The sequence below is a fragment of the Pan paniscus genome, chromosome 23, assembly GCF_029289425.2.
Source record: "Pan paniscus chromosome 23, NHGRI_mPanPan1-v2.0_pri, whole genome shotgun sequence".
Classification (NCBI taxonomy): domain Eukaryota; kingdom Metazoa; phylum Chordata; class Mammalia; order Primates; family Hominidae; genus Pan; species Pan paniscus.
In genome coordinates this window covers 47565304-47586856 of record NC_085927.1, presented here as the reverse complement: position 1 = coordinate 47586856, position 21553 = coordinate 47565304, and the positions used below count along the sequence as shown (strand labels likewise).

At 54.9% G+C, this 21553-nt stretch overlaps 1 protein-coding gene across 8 annotated transcripts in view; it reads right to left on the bottom strand.

Annotated features, from left to right (window-relative positions):
• Positions 1-21553, bottom strand: part of TRIOBP (TRIO and F-actin binding protein) — an 82038-nt gene that overhangs the window by 49671 nt on the left and 10814 nt on the right. For all 8 annotated transcript variants that reach the window (XM_063603258.1, XM_063603259.1, XM_063603253.1 and 5 more), the window contains 4 exons: positions 16074-16213; positions 13266-13467; positions 10747-10915; positions 428-3512 (listed from right to left, as the gene is read on the bottom strand). In XM_063603258.1, the coding sequence (XP_063459328.1) occupies positions 428-3512; positions 10747-10915; positions 13266-13467; positions 16074-16213 (3596 nt within the window). The remainder of the gene's footprint in view (positions 1-427; positions 3513-10746; positions 10916-13265; positions 13468-16073; positions 16214-21553) is intronic.

The following is a 21553-nucleotide window of genomic DNA, read 5'->3' as shown; positions in this document are numbered from 1 at the left end:
GAGGAAACTGAGGCTCAGGTAGGTTAACTCACTATATCAAGTTCACCCTCATTTGAATGAATGTGCTCATGTTCCCCTCCATTAGAGATGAGGAAACTGAGGCTCAGGTAGGTTAACTCACTATATCAGGTCATACGAGTTGACATGTGGCTGTGACCCAGGATTTGGACTCAGCCCTCCTGACTGCAGTCTTTGCTGTTAACCACTGGGCTGTGCATGACATCACTTAACCACACACACACACACAAAACAGAAAACTCCCAATATGCAGAAACAGAGAAATGGAGTGATTTGCCCAAGGTCACACAGCCGGTAAATGGCAAGCCAGGGGGATTTGAACACTTTCTTTTGGCACCTTAAGCCTTCACCTGTCCTGCTGCCGAGCCTCCTCCCCAGCCCACCTGGCTGACCCCACCCCCGGGCTCACCTGCGCTCTTGCCCGAAGAGGCGCTCCACCTCTGCGCGGCCAGGGCTGCGGGTGCGGCCCCCGCTGCTGCACTGCGCCTGGGGCCCTGGCTGTCTCTGGGCCAGCCTCCTGGGTGGGGGCAGGTCGGCCAGCACAGTGTACTCATCCCGCTCCAAGTTGTGCCTGGTCTCCCCGGGAGGCGCTGAGCCCCGGGAGCCCCCAGAGCTGCCCGGTGAAGGTGAGGGTGCCAGGAACGCTAGGTCACTGGGTGGGTGGCGGGGTGGGGAGGAGGCTCGGGGTGCATCCCGGTGCCCAATGCACACTTGGGGGATCAGCACTGGGGAGCCATGCAGAGAGTCAGTGGAGGGGGCCAGGCTCTCCATACTAGTTCCAGGGGGATCCTGGAAGAAGAGGGATGGCTCAGGAGCCTGGCGTGGTGGGGATGAGAAGGAGGGTGCATCCCGGTGCCCAATGCACACAGGAGTGGGGATGTGGGGGCACTCGTGCAGAGAGTCCATGGAAGGGACAAGGCTCTCTGTGCTGGCCCTGGGGAGGTCCTGGAATAAGAGGGAAGGCTCTAGGGCCTGGCGTGGTGGGGAGGAGGCCCGGGGTGCATCTCGGTACCCAATACACACAGGTGCAGGGAGCTGAAGGGGCTCGTGTTGGGGGGACTGACACTGATGCTCGGCATCTGATGTGTCTGGGAGGAAGGGGAAGGGGTCAAATTGGGTGTGGCGGGGGGGCGAGGACGCCCGGGGGGCATCTCGGTGTCCAATGCACACAGCAGGTGGTATATAGGGAGGCTCATGGTGGGGCGGTTCACTCTCAGGGGCGCGAGGCTCTGGGAAGAAGGGGAAGGGGTCGTGCTGCAAATAGCGAGGGGGCGAAGAGGCTCGAGGGGCATCCCGGTGCCCAATGCACACAGCACATGGAGGCTGGGAGGGCTCAGGAGAGGTCAGGGGAGCCCCATAGGCAGCGGGGTACACAGGTGAGGAAGTTCGGGAGGTGCTCTGGTGGCCTGGGTTATGGGAGGAAGAGGTGGCCCGGGATGGCAAGTTGTACTGGGTGGGGCCAAAGGAGGACTGGGGTGGGTCATGCTGGGCTGGCCTGCTGGGAGAGGATGTCTGAGGCCTGTCACCTTGGGTTGGCCGGAGGGCGATGGATGCCCAGGGAACCTCGCTTTGCTTGGAGCGAGATGGGGAAGAGGTTCGGGGACCATCACTCTGAGTTGGCCGGAGGGGAAACGAGGCCCAGGGGATGTCTTTGTTAGTACGATGGGGAGATGAATTCCTGGGATTGTTCCATTGAGTGGAGCGGTGGGGAGATGATGGTCTCAGCTTCTCCTTTGGGGTGCAGCATTGAGATGAGGAGGTTCCAGGGTTGTCTCGTTGAAAGGAAAAGGACTGTGTGCGGTCCCACTGTGTACAAGTGGGTCTGAGGTTATCTCGTTTGGTACAAGAGGTTTTAGGGTTGTCTTGTTGGGTAGAAGATGATCTGGGGATGTTCTGTTGAATACAAGTTCTGGGGTTGTCCTGTTGGGTGGCTCTGATGGGAGAGGAGGCTCTGAGATTGTCCCGCTGGGCACAGGATGTTCTGGGGTTGTCTCGTGTGGCTCTATTGGGAGAGGAGGTCCTGGGATTGTCCTGTCGGGTACAGGATGTTCTGAGGTTCTCTTGTTGGATGGTTCTGTTAGGAGAGGAGGCTCTGGGATTGTCCCGCTGGGCACAGGATGTTCTGGGGTTGTCTCGCTGGATGGTTCTGTTGCGAGAGGAGGCTCTGGGATCGTCCCGTCGGGCACAGGATGTTCTGGGGTTCTCTTGTTGGATGGTTCTGTTAGGAGAGGAGGCTCTGGGATTGTCCCGTCGGGCACAGGATGTTCTGGGGCTGTCTCGTTGGGTGGTTCTGTTGGGAGAGGAGGCTCTGGGATTGTCCCGCTGGGCACAGGATGTTCTGGGGTTATCTCGTGTGGCTCTATTGGGAGAGGAGGTTCTGGAGGCTCTGGGATTGTCCCGCTGGGCACAGGATGTTGTGGGGTTGTCTCGTGTAGCTCTACTGGGAGAGGAGGCTCTGGGATTGTCCCGCTGGGCACAGGATGTTCTGGGGTTGTCTCGTGTGGCTCTATTGGGAGAGGAGGTTCTGGAGGCTCTGGGATTGTCCCGCTGGGCACAGGATGTTGTGGGGTTGTCTCGTGTAGCTCTATTGGGAGAGGAGGCTCTGGGATTGTCCCGCTGGGCGCAGGATGTTCTGGGGTTGTCTCGTGTGGCTCTATTGGGAGAGGAGGTTCTGGAGGCTCTGGGATTGTCCCGCTGGGCACAGGATGTTGTGGGGTTGTCTCGTGTAGCTCTATTGGGAGAGGAGGCTCTGGGATTGTCCCGCTGGGCGCAGGATGTTCTGGGGTTGTCTCGTGTGGCTCTATTGGGAGAGGAGGTTCTGGAGGCTCTGGGATTGTCCCGCTGGGCACAGGATGTTGTGGGGTTGTCTCGTGTAGCTCTATTGGGAGAGGAGGCTCTGGGATTGTCCCGCTGGGCGCAGGATGTTCTGGGGTTGTCTCGTGTGGCTCTATTGGGAGAGGAGGTTCTGGAGGCTTTGGGATTGTCCCGCTGGGCACAGGATGTTCTGGAATTCTCTCGTTGAGTGGTTCTGTTGGGAGAGGAGGCTCTGGGATCGTCCTGCTGGACACAGGGTGTCCTGGGGTTTTCCCGCTGGGGAGTACAAGTAGGAAAAGAAGTTTGGGGGTTGTCCTGCTGGGTAGAAGAGGTTCTGGGGTTATCCAGTTGGGTGCTTCGTGAGGGAGAGGAAGCTCCGGGGGTGTTCCACTGTGTAGATGAGGCCCTGGGGGTGTCCTCTTGGGTGGATGAGGCCCTGGAGGTGTCCCTTTGGGTGATTCGATGGGGAGAGGAGGCTCTGGGGATTTCACGTGTAGAGGCAGCCTGAGCAGTGTCCCTTTGGGCAGGAGAAGCCTGAGACGTGGTGCTTCGAGGTCCACTGTGTGGTGTCATGGAGGAAGCCTGGGTCAGTGTTGACCGGTTCCGCTCCAGGGACAACCCGCTTTCTCCCCGGAGCCTTGCCCAGTGCTGTCCTGCACTCCGGCCCCCACCGCCGGTGTCTGGAGAGAGAAGAGAGGGGCTCAAGGTAAGGGGAGAGGTCCAGGCAGCTCTCATATTCTACCTTTCTTTGTCCCTTAGGACCAGTGATTAGGGCAAACCCCACACCCTCCTCTTACAGGTCTCACTGTCTGTACCAAGTGACTCCACCTCTCTGACCAAGGCTGATTAGACAAGGGCTTGGATGCCTCTCTCAAGCTGAGGTCAAGAATTTGAAATTGAGACCCTGACTCACTCAAGAGATGAGTTCAAGAACTGGAAGGCCACAGGGTCTGGGGATCCACGGACAAGACAGAGAAGAAGCAAATTTGTGGAGAGAAGTGTTGACAATGGCCTGTGTGACCCCACGGAGGGAGAGGTGGGCCCAACAGCAGCCACCTGACAGTCTGCCCTTCCCAGTTCTATTTCCTTCAATCAGAATCCAAGGAATTCCCCCCATTTCTTGTTTTGTTTTGTTTTTGAGTCAGAGTCTCGCTCTGTCGCCCAGGCTGGAGTGCAGTGGCGTGATCTCGGCTCATGGCAACCTCCGCCTCCCAGGTTCAAGCCATTCTCCTGCCTCAGCCTCCCGAGTAGCTGGGATTACAGGCATGCGCCACCATGCCCAGCTAATTTTTGTATTTTTAGTAGAGACGGGGTTTCACCATGTTGGCCAGGCTGGTCTCGAACTCCTGACCTCAGGTGATCCGCTCACCTCGGCCTCCCAAAGTGCTGGGATTACAGGTGTGAGCCACCGTGCCCGACCTTTTTTTTTTTTTTTTTTGAGACAGAGTCTCGTTCTGTCACCCAGGCTAGAGTGCAATGATGCGATCTCGGCTCACTGCAACCTAAGCCCCTGGGTTCAAATGATTCTCCTGCCTCAGCCTCCCAAGTAGCTGGGATTACAGGCATGCGCCACTATGCCCAGCTCATTTTTGTGTTTTTAGTAGAGACAGGTTCTAATGAGCCTGTTTCCTGTGCGACAGCTCTAGAAAGCCCCTGTTTTTTGTATCCAAATGTTCCTACCCTGAGGCTTCTCCCAGGGCTGCCATGAGGATGGGAAAGGTGCAGGGATGGACTACCTTTTATAAACTGGTAGCTGGGAGTTTGCCAGAAATGCAGAATCTCAGGTCCCAGCCCAGATGCACTGCTTCTGGATCTGCATTTAACAAAACTGTCTGGTGATTTGTACACCTTATAGTTTCAGAAGCACTGGCCTAAAGGATTAATGTAACTGTCCTCAGTAGTGACCCTCTTTGCAACTCCTAGCCTCATGACAGAGTTGCCATGACCTTGGTGTGTCACCCTCCACCCCGCTCAATCCCTCGGTCACCAAGCAGGTGTTGAGCACCCCTATATACATGTCCCTTGGCTACTGCTTTAGGTGAAGAGTAAAGGGTATCATGGCCTCATCTTAAAGGAGCCACAACTATGGGTGTGGTGGCTTACACCTGTAATCCCAGCACTTTGAGAGGCCAAGGTGGGAGGATCACTTGAGCTCAGGAATTCCAGACCAGCCTAGGCAACATGGCGAGACCCTGTCTCTACTACAAGTTTTTTAAAACTTAGCAGGGCCTGGTGGTACGTGCCTGTAGTCCCAGCTACCTAGGAGGCTGAGGCCGGAGGATTGCCTGAGCCCAGGAGGTGGAGGTTGCAGTGAGCCAAGATTGTGCCATTGCCCTCCAGCATGGGCAACAGAGCAAGACATTGTCTTAAAACAAAAAACGAAACAAAAAAGTAGCCACAGTTGCCTTCATGCAGATCCCCTCCCTTCATGCCTTCTTAAGATCCCCTGTCCTCTCCCTTTGCAGCCACTGCCTCGTCCAGCCTCTCTGGGCTGGTGTTGGTGAAAGTCTGAGTTCCCAGCACCTAGCAGGGAATTCAAAATTTGCAAGGTTGCCAGGCACGGTGGCTCACGCCTGTAATGCTAACACTTTGGGAGGCCAAGGCGGGTGGATCATCTGAGGTCAGGAGTTCGAGACCAGCCTGGCCAACATGGTGAAACCGGTCTCTACTAAAAATACAAAAATTAGCTGGATGCAGCCGGGAGCAGTGGCTGATGCCTGTAATCCCAGAACTTTGGGAGGCGGAGGCGGGCGGATCACAAGGTCAGGAGATCGATACCAGCCCTGCTAACACGGTGAAACCCCATCTCTACTAAAAATACAAAAAAAAAAAAAAAATTAGCCCGATGCAGTAGTGCAAGCCTGTAATCCCAGCTACTCGGGAGGCAGAGGCTGGAGAATTGCTTGAACCCGGGAGGTGGAGGTTGCAGTGAGCTGAGATCTGGCCACTGCACTCCAGCCTGGGTGACAGAGCGAGACTCTGTCTCAGAAAACAAAAAACAAAAAAAATTGCTGGTGGCTGATGTCCCATGGCATTCTAAAATACGTTTCATGCCTGGTAGTGGCTCACACCTGTAATTCCAACATTTCGGGAGGCTGAGGCAGGAGGATTGCTTGAGCCCAGGAGTTGGAGACCAGCCTGGGCAACATAGTGAGCCCCCATCTCTACGAAAAATAAAATAAATACATTCCATATTCACCTGTTTCTCTCATCTACACCCACTTCCTACTCCAAGCCACCACTATTTCTCTCCTGGATGGTTGCAGTAGCCCCCAAGCCTGGGCACTCTGGGGCCAATGTCATCGTTCATCCAGGGAGACTTTTTTTAAAGTCAAAGGTGAGCAGATCGCTGTGCCCCCAGCCTTCAGGGGAAACTGGAAGAGATGGGAAACCTGTCACAGATTGGAGGAGACGGAGGAGATGAGGAGAGGGACTAAAGGCAATGTGGGATCCTGGAATGGATCCAGGAACAGAAAAAGGATATTAGTAGAAAAACTGGTGAATCCCATCAAGTCTGTAGCTTAGTTAATAGTATTGTAGCAGTGGGCCGGGCACGGTCACTCACGCCTGTAATCCCAGCACTCTGGGAAGCCGAGGCAGGCGGATCAGCGGATCACCTGAGGTCGGGAGTTCGAGACCAGCCTGACCAACATGGAGAAACCCCGTCTCTACTAAAAATACAAAATTAGCCAGGCGTGGTGGTGCATGCCTGTAATCCCAGCTACTTGGGAGCCTGAGGCAGGAGAATGGCTTCAACCTGGGAGGTGGAGGTTGCAGTGAGCTGAGACTGCGCCATTGTACTGCAGCCTGGGCAACAAGAGTGAAACTCTGTCTCAAAAAAAAAAAAAAAAAAAAGGGGGGGGGAATGAGTGAAACAGTGAGTGCAGTGTGGGGCCTGAGGTGTGATTAACGCAGTAGAGGGCTGGGTTGTATAAATTGGCAGGTTCAGGGGAGAAATCAAGGCCAGAGATGTGGACTCCGGAGTCATGGTTTTTCCCAGACAGTACCGAAAGCCAAGCAGCTAAGTGTGCAGGGAGAAGACAGAAGGGGCCCAGGACTGGGATCTGGGGCATCAGATATTTAAAAGTGAAGCAGAGGAGGCGGCCTCAGCAAAGGAGAGCGAGGTGGAGTGGCCGGTGAGGAAGGAGGCAGACCAGGAGTGAGGGATCGGGGAGCCCAGAGTGATTCTGTGCAAGACATTTATTTAGCACAAGGCCTGGAACATCAAAAAAACAGGTCACTGCTGTAATGCTGCTGCTGTTCTCATTGCTGCCTCATCTATTCAGCCATGATTGACTTGTGGGCAGTAAGTAAACGTCTGCTGTGTGCCTGAGTGAACATTGCCCCTCAGTTGAAGATGCCACATCTCCATCCCCTGCTTCCCTGAGCATCTGAAGCCTCAAAACCTCTTCCTCAGGGCTCGCAAATCCCACACAGCACAGCCAGCGCTGGGCCCATCCGCTCCCCAGCCACCTGCTCTCAGCAAAGGGCACACCATCTACCCAGACACCCAGGCCAGGAGCTGTGACTGTGTATCCTCCTGTCCAAAGTACCATCAAGTCTGCCTCCTAAACCTCTGTCCTTCTCTGTCCCCTCCTCACCCCACAACCATGGCCCTTATTTATTTATTTATTTATTTGAGATGGAGTCTTATTCTGTTGCCCAGGCGGGAGTGCAGTGGGGTGATCTCAGCTCACTGCAACCTCCACCTCCCAAGTTCAAGCGATCCTCCTGCCTCAGCATCCCGAGTAACTGGGACTATAGGCGTGTCCCGGATCCCATCAGGCTCAACATGGTGAAACCCTGTCTCTACTAGAAATACAAAAAGTCAGCTGGGCGTGGTGGCAGGCACCTATAGTCCCAGCTACTCAGGAGGCTGAGGCAGGAGAATCGCTTGAACCCAGGAGGTGGAGATTGCAATGAGCTGAGATCGCGCCACTGCACTCCAGCCTGGGGAACAGAGCAAGACTCCATCTCAAAAAAAAAAAAAAAAAAAAAAAAAAAAAAAAGCAAGCCCCAGTTGTCCCAGTAATGCCTGTCACAGCTCTGTGTCCTCCTGTCCCAGATCCCAATGGGCTCACACATGGCATTCCACGTCCTCATCCTGTTAGTCTCTTTTAATCAAGAAGAGTCCCCTAGCCGCTTTTTGTCCTATGAGGGGCCCAGTCATTTTGCAGAATGTCTTTCAATTCGGGTTTGTCTGATGTTTCACTGGGGTTAGGTGTAGGCAATGCATTTTCAGCAGGACGATTTAGAAGGGAAGGGATTCTGTGCCCACCCCAGCATCCCCTCCCCCGACCCCATGCATCTTATCAGGGGGCATATTATGTTGGTTTGCCCCACTCTGGGGATGCTGAGCAGCCTCTTGGTGAAGGTGGTATCTTCCCGCTCTCCCCAGACTAAGGGTGCCTTTCTTTCAGTAATCGATGCAGAATCTGAGGGGTGATACTGACAGGTGACAGCATGCTGGCAGCCCTCACAGCCCTCGCTCGCTCTCGGCGCCTCCTCTGCCTGGGCTCCCACTTTGGCGGCACTTGAGGAGCCCTTCAGCCCGCCGCTGCACTGTGGGAGCCCCTTCCTGGGCTGGCCGAGGCCGGAGCTGGCTCCCTCAGCTTGCACGGAGGTGTGGAGGGAGAGGCGCGAGCGGGAACCGAGGCTGCGCGCGGCACTTGTGGGCCAGCTGGAGTTCCGGGTGGGCGTGGGCTTGGTGGGCCCCGCACTCGGAGCGGCCGGCTGGCCCTGCCGGCCCCGGGCAATGAGGGGCTTAGCACCTGGGACAGCGGCTGTGGAGGGTGTGCTGGGTCCCCCAGCAGTGCCCGCCCACCGGCGCTGCGCTGGATTTCTCGCCGGGCCTTAGCTGCCTTCCCACCGGGCAGGGCTCGGGACCTGCAGCCCGCCATGCCTGAGCCTCCCCCTGCCTCCGTGGGCTCCTGTGCAGCCCGAGCCTCCCCGACGAGCGCCGCCCCTGCTCCACAGCGCCCAGTCCCATCAACCACCCAAGGGCTGAGGAGTGTGGGCGCATGGCATGGGACTGGCAGGCAGCTCCACCTGCAGCCCCAGAGCGAGATCCACTGGGTGAAGCCAGCTGGGCTCCTCAGTGTAGTGGGAACTTGGAGAACCTTTACGTCTAGCTAAGGGATTGTAAATACACCAATCAGCACTCTGTCTCTAGCTCAAGGTTTGTAAACACAGCAATCAGCACCCTGTGTCTAGCTCAGGGTTTGTGAATGCACCAATCCACACTCTGTATCTAGCTACTCTGTTGGGGACTTGGAGAACTTTTGTGTGGACACTGTATCTAGCTAATCTAGTGGGGATGTGGAGAACCTTTGTGTCAAGCTCAGGGATTGTAAATGCACCAATCAGCGCCCTGTCAAAACAGACCACTCCGCTCTCTGTAAAATGGACCAATCAGCAGGATGTGGGTGGGGCCAGACAAGAGAATAAAAGCAGGCTGCCCCAGCCAGCTCCGGCAACCCGCTCGGGTCCTCTTCCATGCTGTGGAAGCTTTGTTCTTTTGCTCTTTGCAATAAATCTTGCTGCTGCTCACTCTTTGGGTCCACACTGCCTTTATGAGCTGTAACACTCACCACGAAGGTCTGCAGCTTCACTCCTGAAGCCATCCAGACCATGAACCCACAGGGAGGAAAGAACAACTGCGGACGCGTCTCCTTAAGAGCCGTAACACTCACGGTGAAGGTCTGCAGCTTCACTCCTGAGCCAGCGAGACCGCGAACCCACCAGAAGGAAGAAACTCCAAACACATCCGAACATCAGAAGGAACAAACTCCAGACACGCCACCTTTAAGAACTGTAATATCGCGAGGATCTGCCGCTTCATTCTTGAAGTCAGTGAGACCAAGAACCCACCAATTCTGGACACAATACTTTGAAACCATGACTATCCTGTTTGCTGACAAATTATCACCCTAGGGATTTTGCATCTGCCAGTTATTGCTACAGTTATTGCTACAGTGCCTGCAACAGTCTCTTAACTGGTTTCTCATCCTTCAACCCCTCCCTGCTCCAATTCATCCTTTGCATCTTTGATCTGGGGAACTTCCTGAGGCACAGGTTTAATTACATGACTTTCCTCCTCAAAAACCTTCGGTGGCTCCCTACTATTTAGAGAACAAGTCCAAACTCCTTGGCTAAGGCCAGGCATAGTGGCTCACTCCTGTAATCCCCAGCCAGGAATTTGAGACAAGCCCAGCCAACATGGTGAAACCCGGTCTCTACTAAAAATACACAAATTAGCCACGTGTGGTGGCGGGTGCCTGTAATCCCAGGTACTTAGGAGGCTGAGGCAGGAGAATCTCTTGAACCCAGGAGGCGAAGGTTGCAGTGAGCCAAGAGGGCACCACTGCACTCCAGTCTGGGCAACAGTGTGAGACTCTATCTCAAAATAATAATAGTAATAATAATAATAATAACAGGCTAGGCGTGCCTGTAATCACGCCTGTAATCCCGGCAATTTAGGAGGCCAAGATGGGCAGATCACTGAAGGTTGGGAGTTTGAGACCAGCTGGGCCAACATGGTGAAACCCCATGTCTACCAAAAAGACAAAAATTGGCTGGGCATGGTGGCGGGAGCCTGTAATCTCAGCTACTTGGGAGGCTGGGGCAGGAGAATCGCTTGAACTGGGGAGGCAAAGGTTGCAGTGAGCCGAGATCACACCACTGCACTCTAGCCTGGGCAACAGAGCAAGACTCCATCCCAAATAATAATAATAATAATTAAAGTGGGTAGCATGACTCATTGTGGCTGCTCCATCATGACATGCAAACTGTTACTATTATTAACACTCAGGCCACCAAAGTAAGCCGTGCCCAGAGTCCCAAATGGCCAGTGAGATGGCTATCTGGGGGGCCCCAGGCCATCACCATGGGAACCAACCTGGCAGAAGGACTCACCCTCCTTTTTCTGGCCTGCAGCATCTCCTCCCACAGGGGACCTGGTGAGGAGAGACGGAGCCCTTTGGGAGCTGTCAGCTCTCGGCCCCTCCCGAGGCCTCCTCGGGATCATCACTGCGAGCTCGTCCCAGCTGGGGGCCTCCTCCTGCCTCTCAACAGCGTCCCAGTCCTGCCAGAGAAGGGGAGGAGAAAGTATGTGTGCGGGAGGAAAAAGGCTGCAGGACATATACTCTCCAAATGAGAGGGGTAGAAGGAAGGGAAGGGAATTGGCATTAAAAAGCACTTCCCTGGCCGGGCGCTGTGGCTCACGCCTGCAATCCCAGCACTTTGGGAGGCCGAGGCGGGCGGATCACGAGGTCAGGAGATCGAGACCATCCTGGGAAACACGGTGAAACCCCATCTCTACTAAAAAATACAAAAAATTAGCTGGGCGTGGTGGCGGGCACCTGTAGTCCCAGCTACTTGGGAAGCTGAGGCAGGAGAATAGCGTGAACCTGGGAGGTGGAGCTTGCAGTGAGTGGAGATCGCGCCACTGCGCTCCAGCCTGGGTGACAGAGTGAGACTCTGTCTCAAAAAACAAAAAGAAAAACAAAACAAAACAAAAAAAACAAAGCACTTCCCTGCAGGGCGCAGTGGCTCACGCCTGTAATCCCAACACTTTGTGAGGCTGAGGCAGGTGGATCACCTGAGGTCAGGAGTTCGAAACCAGCCTGGCCAACATGGTGAAACCCTGTCTCTATTAAAAATACAAAAACTAGCCAGGCATAGTGGTGGGCGCCTGTAATCCCAGATACTCGAGAGGCTGAGGCAGGCGAATCGCTTGAACCTGGGAGACAGAGGTTGCAGTGAGCTGAGATTGTGGCACTGCACTCCAGCCCAGGTGACAGAGCAAGACTCCATCTCAAAAATAAATAAAATTAAATAAAAAATAAAAAGCACTTCCTAAACTGTCAAGTTCTGTCCCCAAGAGGTGACAGTGAGTGGTGCCACACCTTCTGTGGTGTAGACTCCGCTCCATGGACTCAGTAAAAAGCACTTCCAGGCTGGGCAACACAGTGAGACCCTGTCTCTACAAAATTAAAAAAAATAATAATAACTAGGCATGGTTGTGCATGCCTATAGTCCCAGCTACTGAGGAGGCTGAGGTGGGGGGATCACTTGAGCCCAGGAAGTCAAGGCTGTAGTGAGCCATGTTCACGTCATTGCACTCCAGTCTGGGCAATGGAGCAAGACCCTGTCTCAATCAATCAACTTTTTTTTTTTTCTCTATTTAAGACGGAGTTTTGCTCTTGTTGCCCAGGCTGGAGTGCAATGGTGCAATCTAAGCTCACTGCAACCTCCCGGGTTCAAGCGATTCTCCTGTCTCAGCCTCCCAAGTAGCTGGGATTACAGGTGCCCACCACCACACCCTGCTAATTTTTGTATTTTTAGTAGAGACAGAGTTTCACCATGTTGGCCAGGCTGGTCTCGATCTCCTGACTTCAGGTGATCCGCCCACCTTGGCCTCCCAAAGTGCTGGGATTACAGGCGTGAGCCACCGCACCCAGTCTTCAATCAATCAATTAAAAGCATGTGCTGTTTGCCTGGCACTGTGCTGGGCTCTAGCAGGTGCTAAGTGCTAAGTCGCTCATCTTCAACGGACCTAGGAGGCATGTACGTCCATTGAAGCCAAGAGCTTTGCCCAGAGTCCCAGAGTTCTGCATGTGGGACTGTGTGAGGTAGCCCCAGGGGCCAGAGAAAAGTGGGTTCAAATCCTAGCCCCACTACTTCCCAGATGTGTGGCCTCCACTAAGTTGCTCCCCCCGCTGAGCCTCAGCCCCATATGGGGCGATTGAAATCTCCACTTCTGAGGCTGTGGTGAGTCTCCCCTGAGCCCACACCCACCAAGCCCTTAGCATGGAGCTGGCCATGAAGCGTGTGAGGCTGGGTTGTTTTATTCTGAGTCTTATCACCACCCCCTGTCATTTTCCTTTTGGGGGGTCTCCTGGGACAAGCCTGTCTCTTCTGCTCTGCGGCAGCCCCTCAAAATGCAAATGCTGGAGGAAAGACTGCTGGCTCTTCTCTTTTCGTGGTTAAATGACCCCCGCAGCCTGCTCCCTTTCCTCTGTCTCTTGGAAATCTATTCCAGGGCTGGCCGTGGGACTCAGCACTGTGTGTCGAGGGCAGGGCCCTGGGGCCCTGTGCCACTCTTGCGCTAGACACCAAACCCAACACTCTGGGATCTGAGAGCATGTGGCAGCCCGAGCCTGCTGGTGATTCACCCAGAGCTCCTGTCGGCTATAACTCCTTTCCCTGTCTTTTCACAGCCAGACCCCAGCTGCCCTGGGCCAGCCTGTGCAGAAATCCCCACCCTCCAGGGGTTCGCCGGGGTGGCCCGAGCTGCCAGCTAATGGTCCAGAGGACCTTGTCGGATTCCCTGGTGTGAGGCTCAGCCCTGGCCTGGAGGTTTAGGTGGGACCCAGGGCTGCAGATGGAGGTGTGAGCCACTCTTGTCCCCCAAACTCCCACTCCTGGCTCACCACAGAGGACGAGTTGCTGGTATCATCAGGGGTGGCGGAGTCAGGGCTGGAGGTGGGGTCAGAGCCGGGGTCCTCGTTGCAGCTGCCACACAAGGAAGTGGTCAGGCCCTCCAGATAGGGTACTGCCTCAAGCTCCCGGCTCCTGCTCCTGGGGGCAGCTGTGGGACCCTCTTCTGGGAGCCCTGCTGAGGGGGATGGGCCCCTGGGAGAGGAGACAGACCCAAAAAGTAATGGGGAGTTAGGAGCATCCCCCACCCCACCCAGGCATACGCACTCACTCACACAGGGAGCCTGGGGCCCACACGCTGGTGTGGGAAAGGGAGCCAATGGTGAGAGCTGCCTCTGTGTCAGACTTTTTATATGGGTTGCCTCATTGAGCTAAAACAGCATCCCTTTTTTTTTTTGTAATTTTATTATTTATTTATTTATTTATTTTGAGACAGAGTCTCGCTCTGTCACCCAGGCTGGAGTGCAGTGGCGCCATCTCGGCTCACTGCAATCTCTGCCTCCCAGGTTCATGCCATTCTCCTGCCTCAGCCTCCCCAGTAGCTGGGACTACAGGCACCCGCCACCACGCCTGGCTAATTTTTTGTATTTTTTAGTAGAGATGGGGTTTCACCGTGTTAGCCAGGATGGTCTTGATCTCCTGACCTCATGATCCGCCCGCCTCGGACTCCCAAAGTGCTGGGATTACAGGCGTGAGCCACTGCGCCCGGCAACAGCATCCCTTTAAAGTAAGTATAATAATTCCCATTTTAGGCCGGGCGCAGTGGCTCACACCTGAAATCCTAGCACTTTGGGAGGTCAAGGTGGGTGGATCATTTGAGGTCAGTAGTTCGAGACTAGCCTGTCCAACATGGTGAAACCCCATCACTACTAAAAATAAAAAAATTAGATGGGCATGGTGGTGGCACACACCTGTAATCCCAGCTACTCAGGAGGCTGAGGCAAGATAATCGCTTGAAGCCAGGAGGCGGAGGTTGCAGTGAGCCAAGATCGTGCCATTGCGCTCCAGCCTGGGTGACAGCACGAGACTCTGTCTCAAAAATAAATAAATAAAAATACAAAAATTAGTCGGGTGTGGTGGCGTATGCCTGGAATCCCAGCTACTCGGGAGGCTGAGGTTGCAGTGAGCCAACATCGTGTCATTGCACTCCAGCTTGGGTGATAGAGCAAGATGCCATCTCAAAATAATAATAATAATAATAATTCCCATTTCACAGAGGAAGACACTGAGGCTCAGAGAGGTCAAGAGACTGGCCAAGGTCACCGAGATAGGAAAGGGCAGAGCTGTGTTATGAACCAAAACTATTGCCCCAGCCCCAACTTTAAGTCTTAGTCTTAGTCTACTGACCCCAAGTTCAGTAAGTCTAAGAAGACAGACTCATGCTTGGATAACGAGGATGTGAGAGGCAGCATGGCTCCACAGGCATTGACAGGTTCACTAGCTCAGATGCTGAGGGAGGGAGCTGCAGAGAAGGCTCTGCTTTAAAAGAAGTCACAGGCTCAAGAAGGCTTAGCGCTGGCAGTATCCCCAAAGAGTGACCCACAGACTGGCCTACACGATGATAATAAGTGATGGCCATAAAAAAGAGCTCTGTAGTCAAATGACATACTTCTCTACTTCCGTTACCCAAAAGCCACGATGCACGCAGGCAAGCTAAAGGCTCTGACAAGTCCTGCAGGAAAGCTATTCAACTTCATTTATCCCAGACTTTCTGAAACATACTTGATAACAAAGCTGTCTTTGTTTTTTTTTCGGTTTTTTGTGGGGTTTTTTTGTTTTTGTTTTTTTTGAGACGGAGCCTCGCTGTGTCACCCAGGCTGGAGTGTAATGGCACGATCTCAACTCACTGCAACCTCTGCCTCCCGGGTTCAAGTGGTTCTCCTGCCTCAGCCTCCCGAGCAGCTGGGATTACAGGCACCTGCCACCATGCCTGGCTAATTTTTGTATAGTTAGTAGAGACAGGGTTTCGCCATGTTGGTCAGGCTGGTCTCGACCTCCTGACCTCAAGTGATCCGCCCACCTTGGCCTCCCAAAGTGCTGGAATTACAGGCATGAGCCACTGCACCCAGGCTGTTTTTCTGTTTGTTTGTTTGTTTTAATATGCCTACCTGTGAGGAGCACATGAATGATCCCAGCACAATGCTGATTTAATTCAATCCCTCTTATTTTACAGACAGGGAAACTGAGACACAGAAAGACAGAGTAACTTGCTCAAGACCCATCAGGGATGGATCTGAAGCTGGAACCCAGGTTTCTAGACTCTCAGACCATGGCCTCCCAAGGTGCCATGACCTTAAAGGGGGACTGCCACTCAGGCCTGAGGGTGGAAGGAACCCCAGAGCCTGGAGCAGTGCACACCCAGGTAGGTGGGTGACAGCAGGTGCCCCTGGGTGCAGGGACTGTTTAATCTTTTAAAGTTGTGCAAAGGGAACCAGGAAATGTGAGTAGGCTGTGGCCATGCCCACTGCAAGGTGGGTGTACAGCAGCCACACACCCTGGGGCAAAGCTGAGCTCGGTCTTGGGAGGTTATGGGGTGGGCAGGGCCCCTGGGAGAGACAGCCAGGACTGGGGAGGGGAGGCTCAACCACTGAAGTGCAAACAGGGTGGTGTGATCTGAGTTCTTCCTGTGGGCCCAAGGAGCATGCCCACCACCCACCTGTGACTAGGTTTGGAGGACTGACCACGTGACCCATGCCAGCAGCCATTAGAGACAGGTGCTGCCTTGGGGAAGGAGTGCAAATGGGAAGGGCGAGGGCATTCCACCCCATGAAGCCCTTCCCGGGCCCTGGGACTCTACCCACCTCTTGGGCCCTGGCCTGAGGCCCGGGTCCACCACAGACTGGCAGCCGGAGGTTGAGGCGCTGAGTGGGTCCTCAGGGGCAGGTGGACATCGAGGCAGGTCGCAGTAGGGCACCTCAGCACCTGAAGGGCTCCTGAGCTCCTGGGCCAGGGTTGGAGAGAGGAGACAGCTCAGCGCCCACGTGGGGGCTCCCCTCCCCCTGCACAGCCCCTCCCGGTGGCGTGGGAGTCTCCAGGCATCTCCTCGGGGGATCTTGCACTTCTCAAGGAGCTGCCCATCAGGCTGGAAGCACCCCTTGGGACTCAAGCCGAGGGCTGGCTGAGGTACCTGGTGTGTGCCTGCACACGTGTGTGTACACATATGGGCCTTGGAGCAGGTATGTGTGTGGATAAAGGCCTGGTATTGGGGGCACATGTGTGCACATAGGTGGAGCGAGCTCTTGCGCATGCGTGTCTACGCAGGTCCCGCGGGTACACCGATCCGTATGTTTGCATGAGTGCAACTTCATGTATACATGCATGTTATGTGCGTGCGCCCCAGAACGAGGTGGATAGAAGGATCCACCAGGGTCTTTTGCGGCCAAAAGACAAGGGCGAGGAGGAAGGATTAGGCTGGCTGAGAGAAGGGAGAGGTCTGAGGGAGGAAGAGGCAGTTTGATGGTAGAGGAGATGGGAAAGCAAGGTCTTGGAGGACAGAAGAGATTTGCCCCACTAAAGGAGAGGCAGGGGCTCCAGGGCTGGAGGGTCAAGGCCCCAGGAAAAGGGCAGGGGCTAGAGCCAGCTGCCCACTCCTCTCTCCCTCCACCTTTGGCAAGGCCACACCTGTGAAGGCTGGTCTGGTGCTGGGCTCACCAGGGGGGAACGGCTGCTCACCTCCAGGGCCCCCCCCAATTCCTCCCCACCTCTGGAGAGCGGCAGTTCCCTCCCCTGGTGGTGGGAGACAGTGGCCATGGCACCCTGCGCCCCGCCTCCTCTCGGATTACCTGGGCTGCGGGCTCTGGCGGTGGTGGTGGCTGTCGACTGTCAGCACCCTCGTCCCCGGGGGGCTCCGGCTCAGGCCCCCACGCTGCTGCCCTCCCAGGCCCCGACTCCGGGCTGTGGTGGCAGCAGCCGCCGAGGCAGTGGAAACCTTAGAGGGGCCGGCTTCGGGAGCAGGGGCCCCTCATTACAGTTTCATAAGCCGGGCCCCAGCCAAGAACAATGAAAGACATGAAACCGCAGGAACCCGATCCCAGCAGCTCACCTGAGAGCCGGGAGGGGCAAGAGCCTGGGCCTGGGATCCCTGGGGACCCTGGAGCCCAGAGCCCAGGGCCAAGGCAGCAGCCTGGTCGGCACCACAGGGTGGGCACAGGCTCTCCAGGTTCCAAGAAGGCCACTGCTGGGGTCAGGCAGTGCCAAGAAGTGGGGTTGGGATGTCTGCCGTGACATCCAGGCCAGGGGAGGCCCGGTGGGATTCAGTTTCACCCCCTGCCCTGCAGCCAGATTCTGATCAGAGCTCGGCAGCAGGAGGTGTCAGATCCACAGCCGGGCCTGGCGCCTTGGCCACCCAGGGGACAGCACAGCAGAAATGAGGAGAGACTTGCCAGGCATCAACCAGGGGTCTCTGCCCCGCCAGGCCCAGCAGGAACCCTAGCCTGATGTGACACCTCATCCTGACTTTCACCCCAGCCCCCGTCACCACCCCACACCACCCACTTGAGTGGGCCCCACGGTCAGTCCCCAGCTCTGATTTCCTGTCTGGCGGGTCAGCACTGGCTCTGGCCTCAGATGGACCTCGGGCCCCATCCTGGCTCCTCCGGTTCCCGGCTGGTGACCTCAGGCCGATGACTTCCCCTTTCGGAGCATTGTTTTCTCCTCTCGGAAATGGAGGCTGAGAAGCGACCAAGACCTGGGCCACGTGACTTATCCTCTCTGTGCCTCAGTTACCTCATCTACAAAACCGGCAGGATAGCAGGACCCACCTCCTAGGGGTGTTCTGAGAATTAAACGAGTTAATATTTGTAAAGGGCTTTTTTTTGAGACAGAGTATCGCTCTTATAGCCCAGGTTAGAGTGCAATGGTGCAGTCTCGGCTCACTGCAACCTTCGCCTCCTGGGTTCAAGCAATTCTTCTGCCTCAGCCACCCCAGTAGCTGTGATTACAGGTGCCCGACACCATGCCCGGCTAATTTTTCTATTTTTAGTAGAGACAGGGGTTTGCCATGTTGGCGAGGCTGGTCTCGAACTCCTGATGGCAGGTGATCTGCCTGCCTCGGCCAAAGTGCTGGGATCACAGGCAAGAGCCACCGTGCCTGGCCTCAATTTTTTTTTTTTTTTTTTTTGTGAGACGGAGTCTCACTCTGTCGCCCAGGCTAGAGTGCAGTGGCGTGATCTTGGCTCACTGCAAGTTCCGCCTCCCGGATTCATGCCATTCTCCTGCCTCAGCCTCCCGAGTAGCTGGGACTACGGACGCCCGCCACCACGCCCAGCTAATTTTTTGTATTTTTAGTAGAGACAGGGTTTCACCGTGTTAGCCAGGATGGTCTCGATCTCCTGACCTCGTGATCCGCCCGCCTCGGCCTCCCAAAGTGCTGGGATTACAGCCGTGAGCCACCGCGCCCGGCCTTTTTTTTTTTTTTTTCTTTTTTTTGAGACAGAGTCTTACTCTGTCACCCAGGCTGGAGTGCAATGGCACGATCTCAGCTCACTGCAACCTCCGCCTCCCGGGTTCAAGCAATTGTCCTGCCTCAGCCTCCTAAGTAGCTGGGACTACAGGGGTCCGCCACCATACCCAGCTAATTTTTGTATTTTTAGTAGAGACAGGGTTTCACCACGTTGGCCAGGGTGGTCTCGAACTCCTGACCTCAGGTGATCCACCTGCCTCGGCCTCCCAAAGTGCTGGGATTACAGGCGTGAGCCACCACTCCCAGCCAATTTTTTTTTTTTTAAACATACAGATTTTTTGACTCCATGTTAGAAATCTGTTGACCTAAAGCTAGAGGCAAATATGGCCAAGGGTCCAGAATCCTTGGAGGAAAAATGGGCTAAATTTGGTCCCTGGAGACCTGTGGTGACAGAGAGATGGGGAGAGAGTGGGTGAGGCAGACAGAGTCAGCCAGGGGAGACCCGCCCCAACCCCAGCAGCAGCATCTGAGGGTGATGAAAAAAAACCCACCCATTCCTTCAATGCCTTACCATGTGGCACCATGGAATAGGTCCAGAGTGGCAGAGAAGTGCACAGGCAGGCAGGTGGAAGAGGCCGGAAGAGGCAGTTGCCATCTTCTGGGGCCCAGGAGGTTTTTTTGTTTTTTTTGAGATGGAGTTTTTCGCTCTTGTCGCCCAGGCTGGAGTGCAGTGGCCAGATCTCAGCTCACTGCAACCTCCGCCTCCCGGATTCAAGCAATTCTCCTGCCTCAGCCTCCCGAGTAGCTGGGATTACAGGCACCCGCCACCACACCCTGTTAAGTTTTGTATTTTTGTATTTTTAGTAGAGTCAGGATTTCACCATGCTAGTCAGGCTGGTCTCAAACTCCTGAACTCAAGTGATCCACCCGCCTCGGCCTCCCAAAGTGCTGGGATTACAGGCGTGAGCCACCGCGCCTGGCCCAGTGTCAGTTTTTTACTATCACATCTGGTATACACAGGGAGCTGCTTCCTGCCCAGAGTTGGGTCCCAGGGCCTGGCTCGGAGACACAACAGTCACCCCTCATGCATTTGCCAAAGGAGAGTGTCACAGCCTTGATCATCATCAGAGCAACTGGAAGCTCAAGAAAGTGGAGGATTTGGTGTCGTGCCCCTCTCTGATCTTTTTTTTTTTTTTTTTAAGATAGTCTTGCTGTGGCAGTGGCATGATCACAGTGCACTGCAGCCTCAATCTCCTGGGCTCAAACAATCCTCCTGCCTCAGCCTCCCAAGTAGCTGGGACTGCAGGCATGCACCACTACACTCAGTTCATTTTTTGTTTTGTAGAGATGGGATCTCACTTTGTTAACTAGGCTGGTCTTGAACTCCTGGTTTCAAGCCATCCTTCAGCCTCAGCCTCCTAAAGTGCTGTGATCACAGGCGGGAGCCATTGTGCCTGGCCCCCTCTCTTGAAACCATCTCTGGTCTTGGCTCCTGGGGAGGAGGGGCACACTGTGGGGTTTGCCTCCTAGCCTCTGGCCTTCTTGGCTGTCTCTGCTGATTCCCTGGCCTCCACCCAGGCCTGTTCTCATCTCATTCCACACTTTCTTCCACAGATGATAGGCTCATCCATGAGCAAGACTTTGGTCAGTGACAGATCCTGAAGACTCGCAGGCCTCCATCTCCTGTGATGGTCTGGCTCTGAGCTCCAGGCCCCCCAATTCACTAAACTCCCCCTCATCTCCACTGTATCCTGCCGACACCCCACACCATGCCCCAGACAACTCCAAACAGACCTCCCAACCCAAGTACCCTGCCTGGAGAAATTACAGGAGTCAGCTATGGGTTTCTCCCCTCCCTCACCCCCAAATCCTGTAGATGTGCCTGCTCAATTAGTTCGGAAACGTGTCCATTTGCCTCCATCTCAAAGCCGCAATCATCTCTGGCACCGATGAGTACGTGCACCTTTTCCTGGCGGGTCACCTGATTCACTCTCACCACCCTGCCCTCCATTCTCTCTGCCCAGCAATCAGAGTGACTGTGAAAAATGCAAATCAGAGCACGTCACTCCCTTATTTGAAATCTTCCGTGGCTTGGCCGGGCGAGGTGGCTCACACTTGTAATCTCAGCACTTTGGGAGGCCAAGGAGGGCAGATTGCTTGAGGCCAAGAGTTCAAGACCAGCCTGAGCGGCATGGTGAAACCCCATCTCTACTAAAAATACAAAAATGAACTGGGTTTGGTAGTACATGCCTGTAGTCTCAGCTACCTGGGAGGCTGAGGCAGGAGAATCGCTTGAACCTGGGAGGCAGAGGTTGCAGTGAGCCGAGATCACGCCTCTGCACTCCAGCCTGGGTGACAGAGCGAGACTCCATCTCAAAAAAAACCAAAAACAAAACAGAAAAACCCTCAGAATCCTAAGTCCTCAACATGTCCACAAAGCCGCACAAGGCCAGTGAGACCAGGCTTCCCCCCATTCTCCATCCTTGTCCTATAGCTCCTCTGTGCCCCCCTCTTGCTGTCCTCTCCAGCCCGATGTGCAGCCTCCTTTCTGCCTCAGGGCCTTTGCATATTCTTTGTTTGTTTGTTTTATTTTGAGAGGATTCTCGCTCTGTTGCCCAGGCTGGAGTACAGTGGTGCAATCTTGGCTCACTGCAACCTCTGCCTCCTGGGTTCAAGAGATTCTCCTGCCTCAGCCTCCTAAGTACCTGGGATTACAGGCACCCACCACCACACGTGGCTAATTTGTGTATTTTTAATAGAGATGGGGTTTCACTATGTTGGCCAGGGTGGTCTTGAACTCCTGACCTCAGGTGATCCACCCGTCTCGGCCTCGTAAAGTGCTGAGATTACAGGCGTGAACCACTGCACCTGACCTGTTTG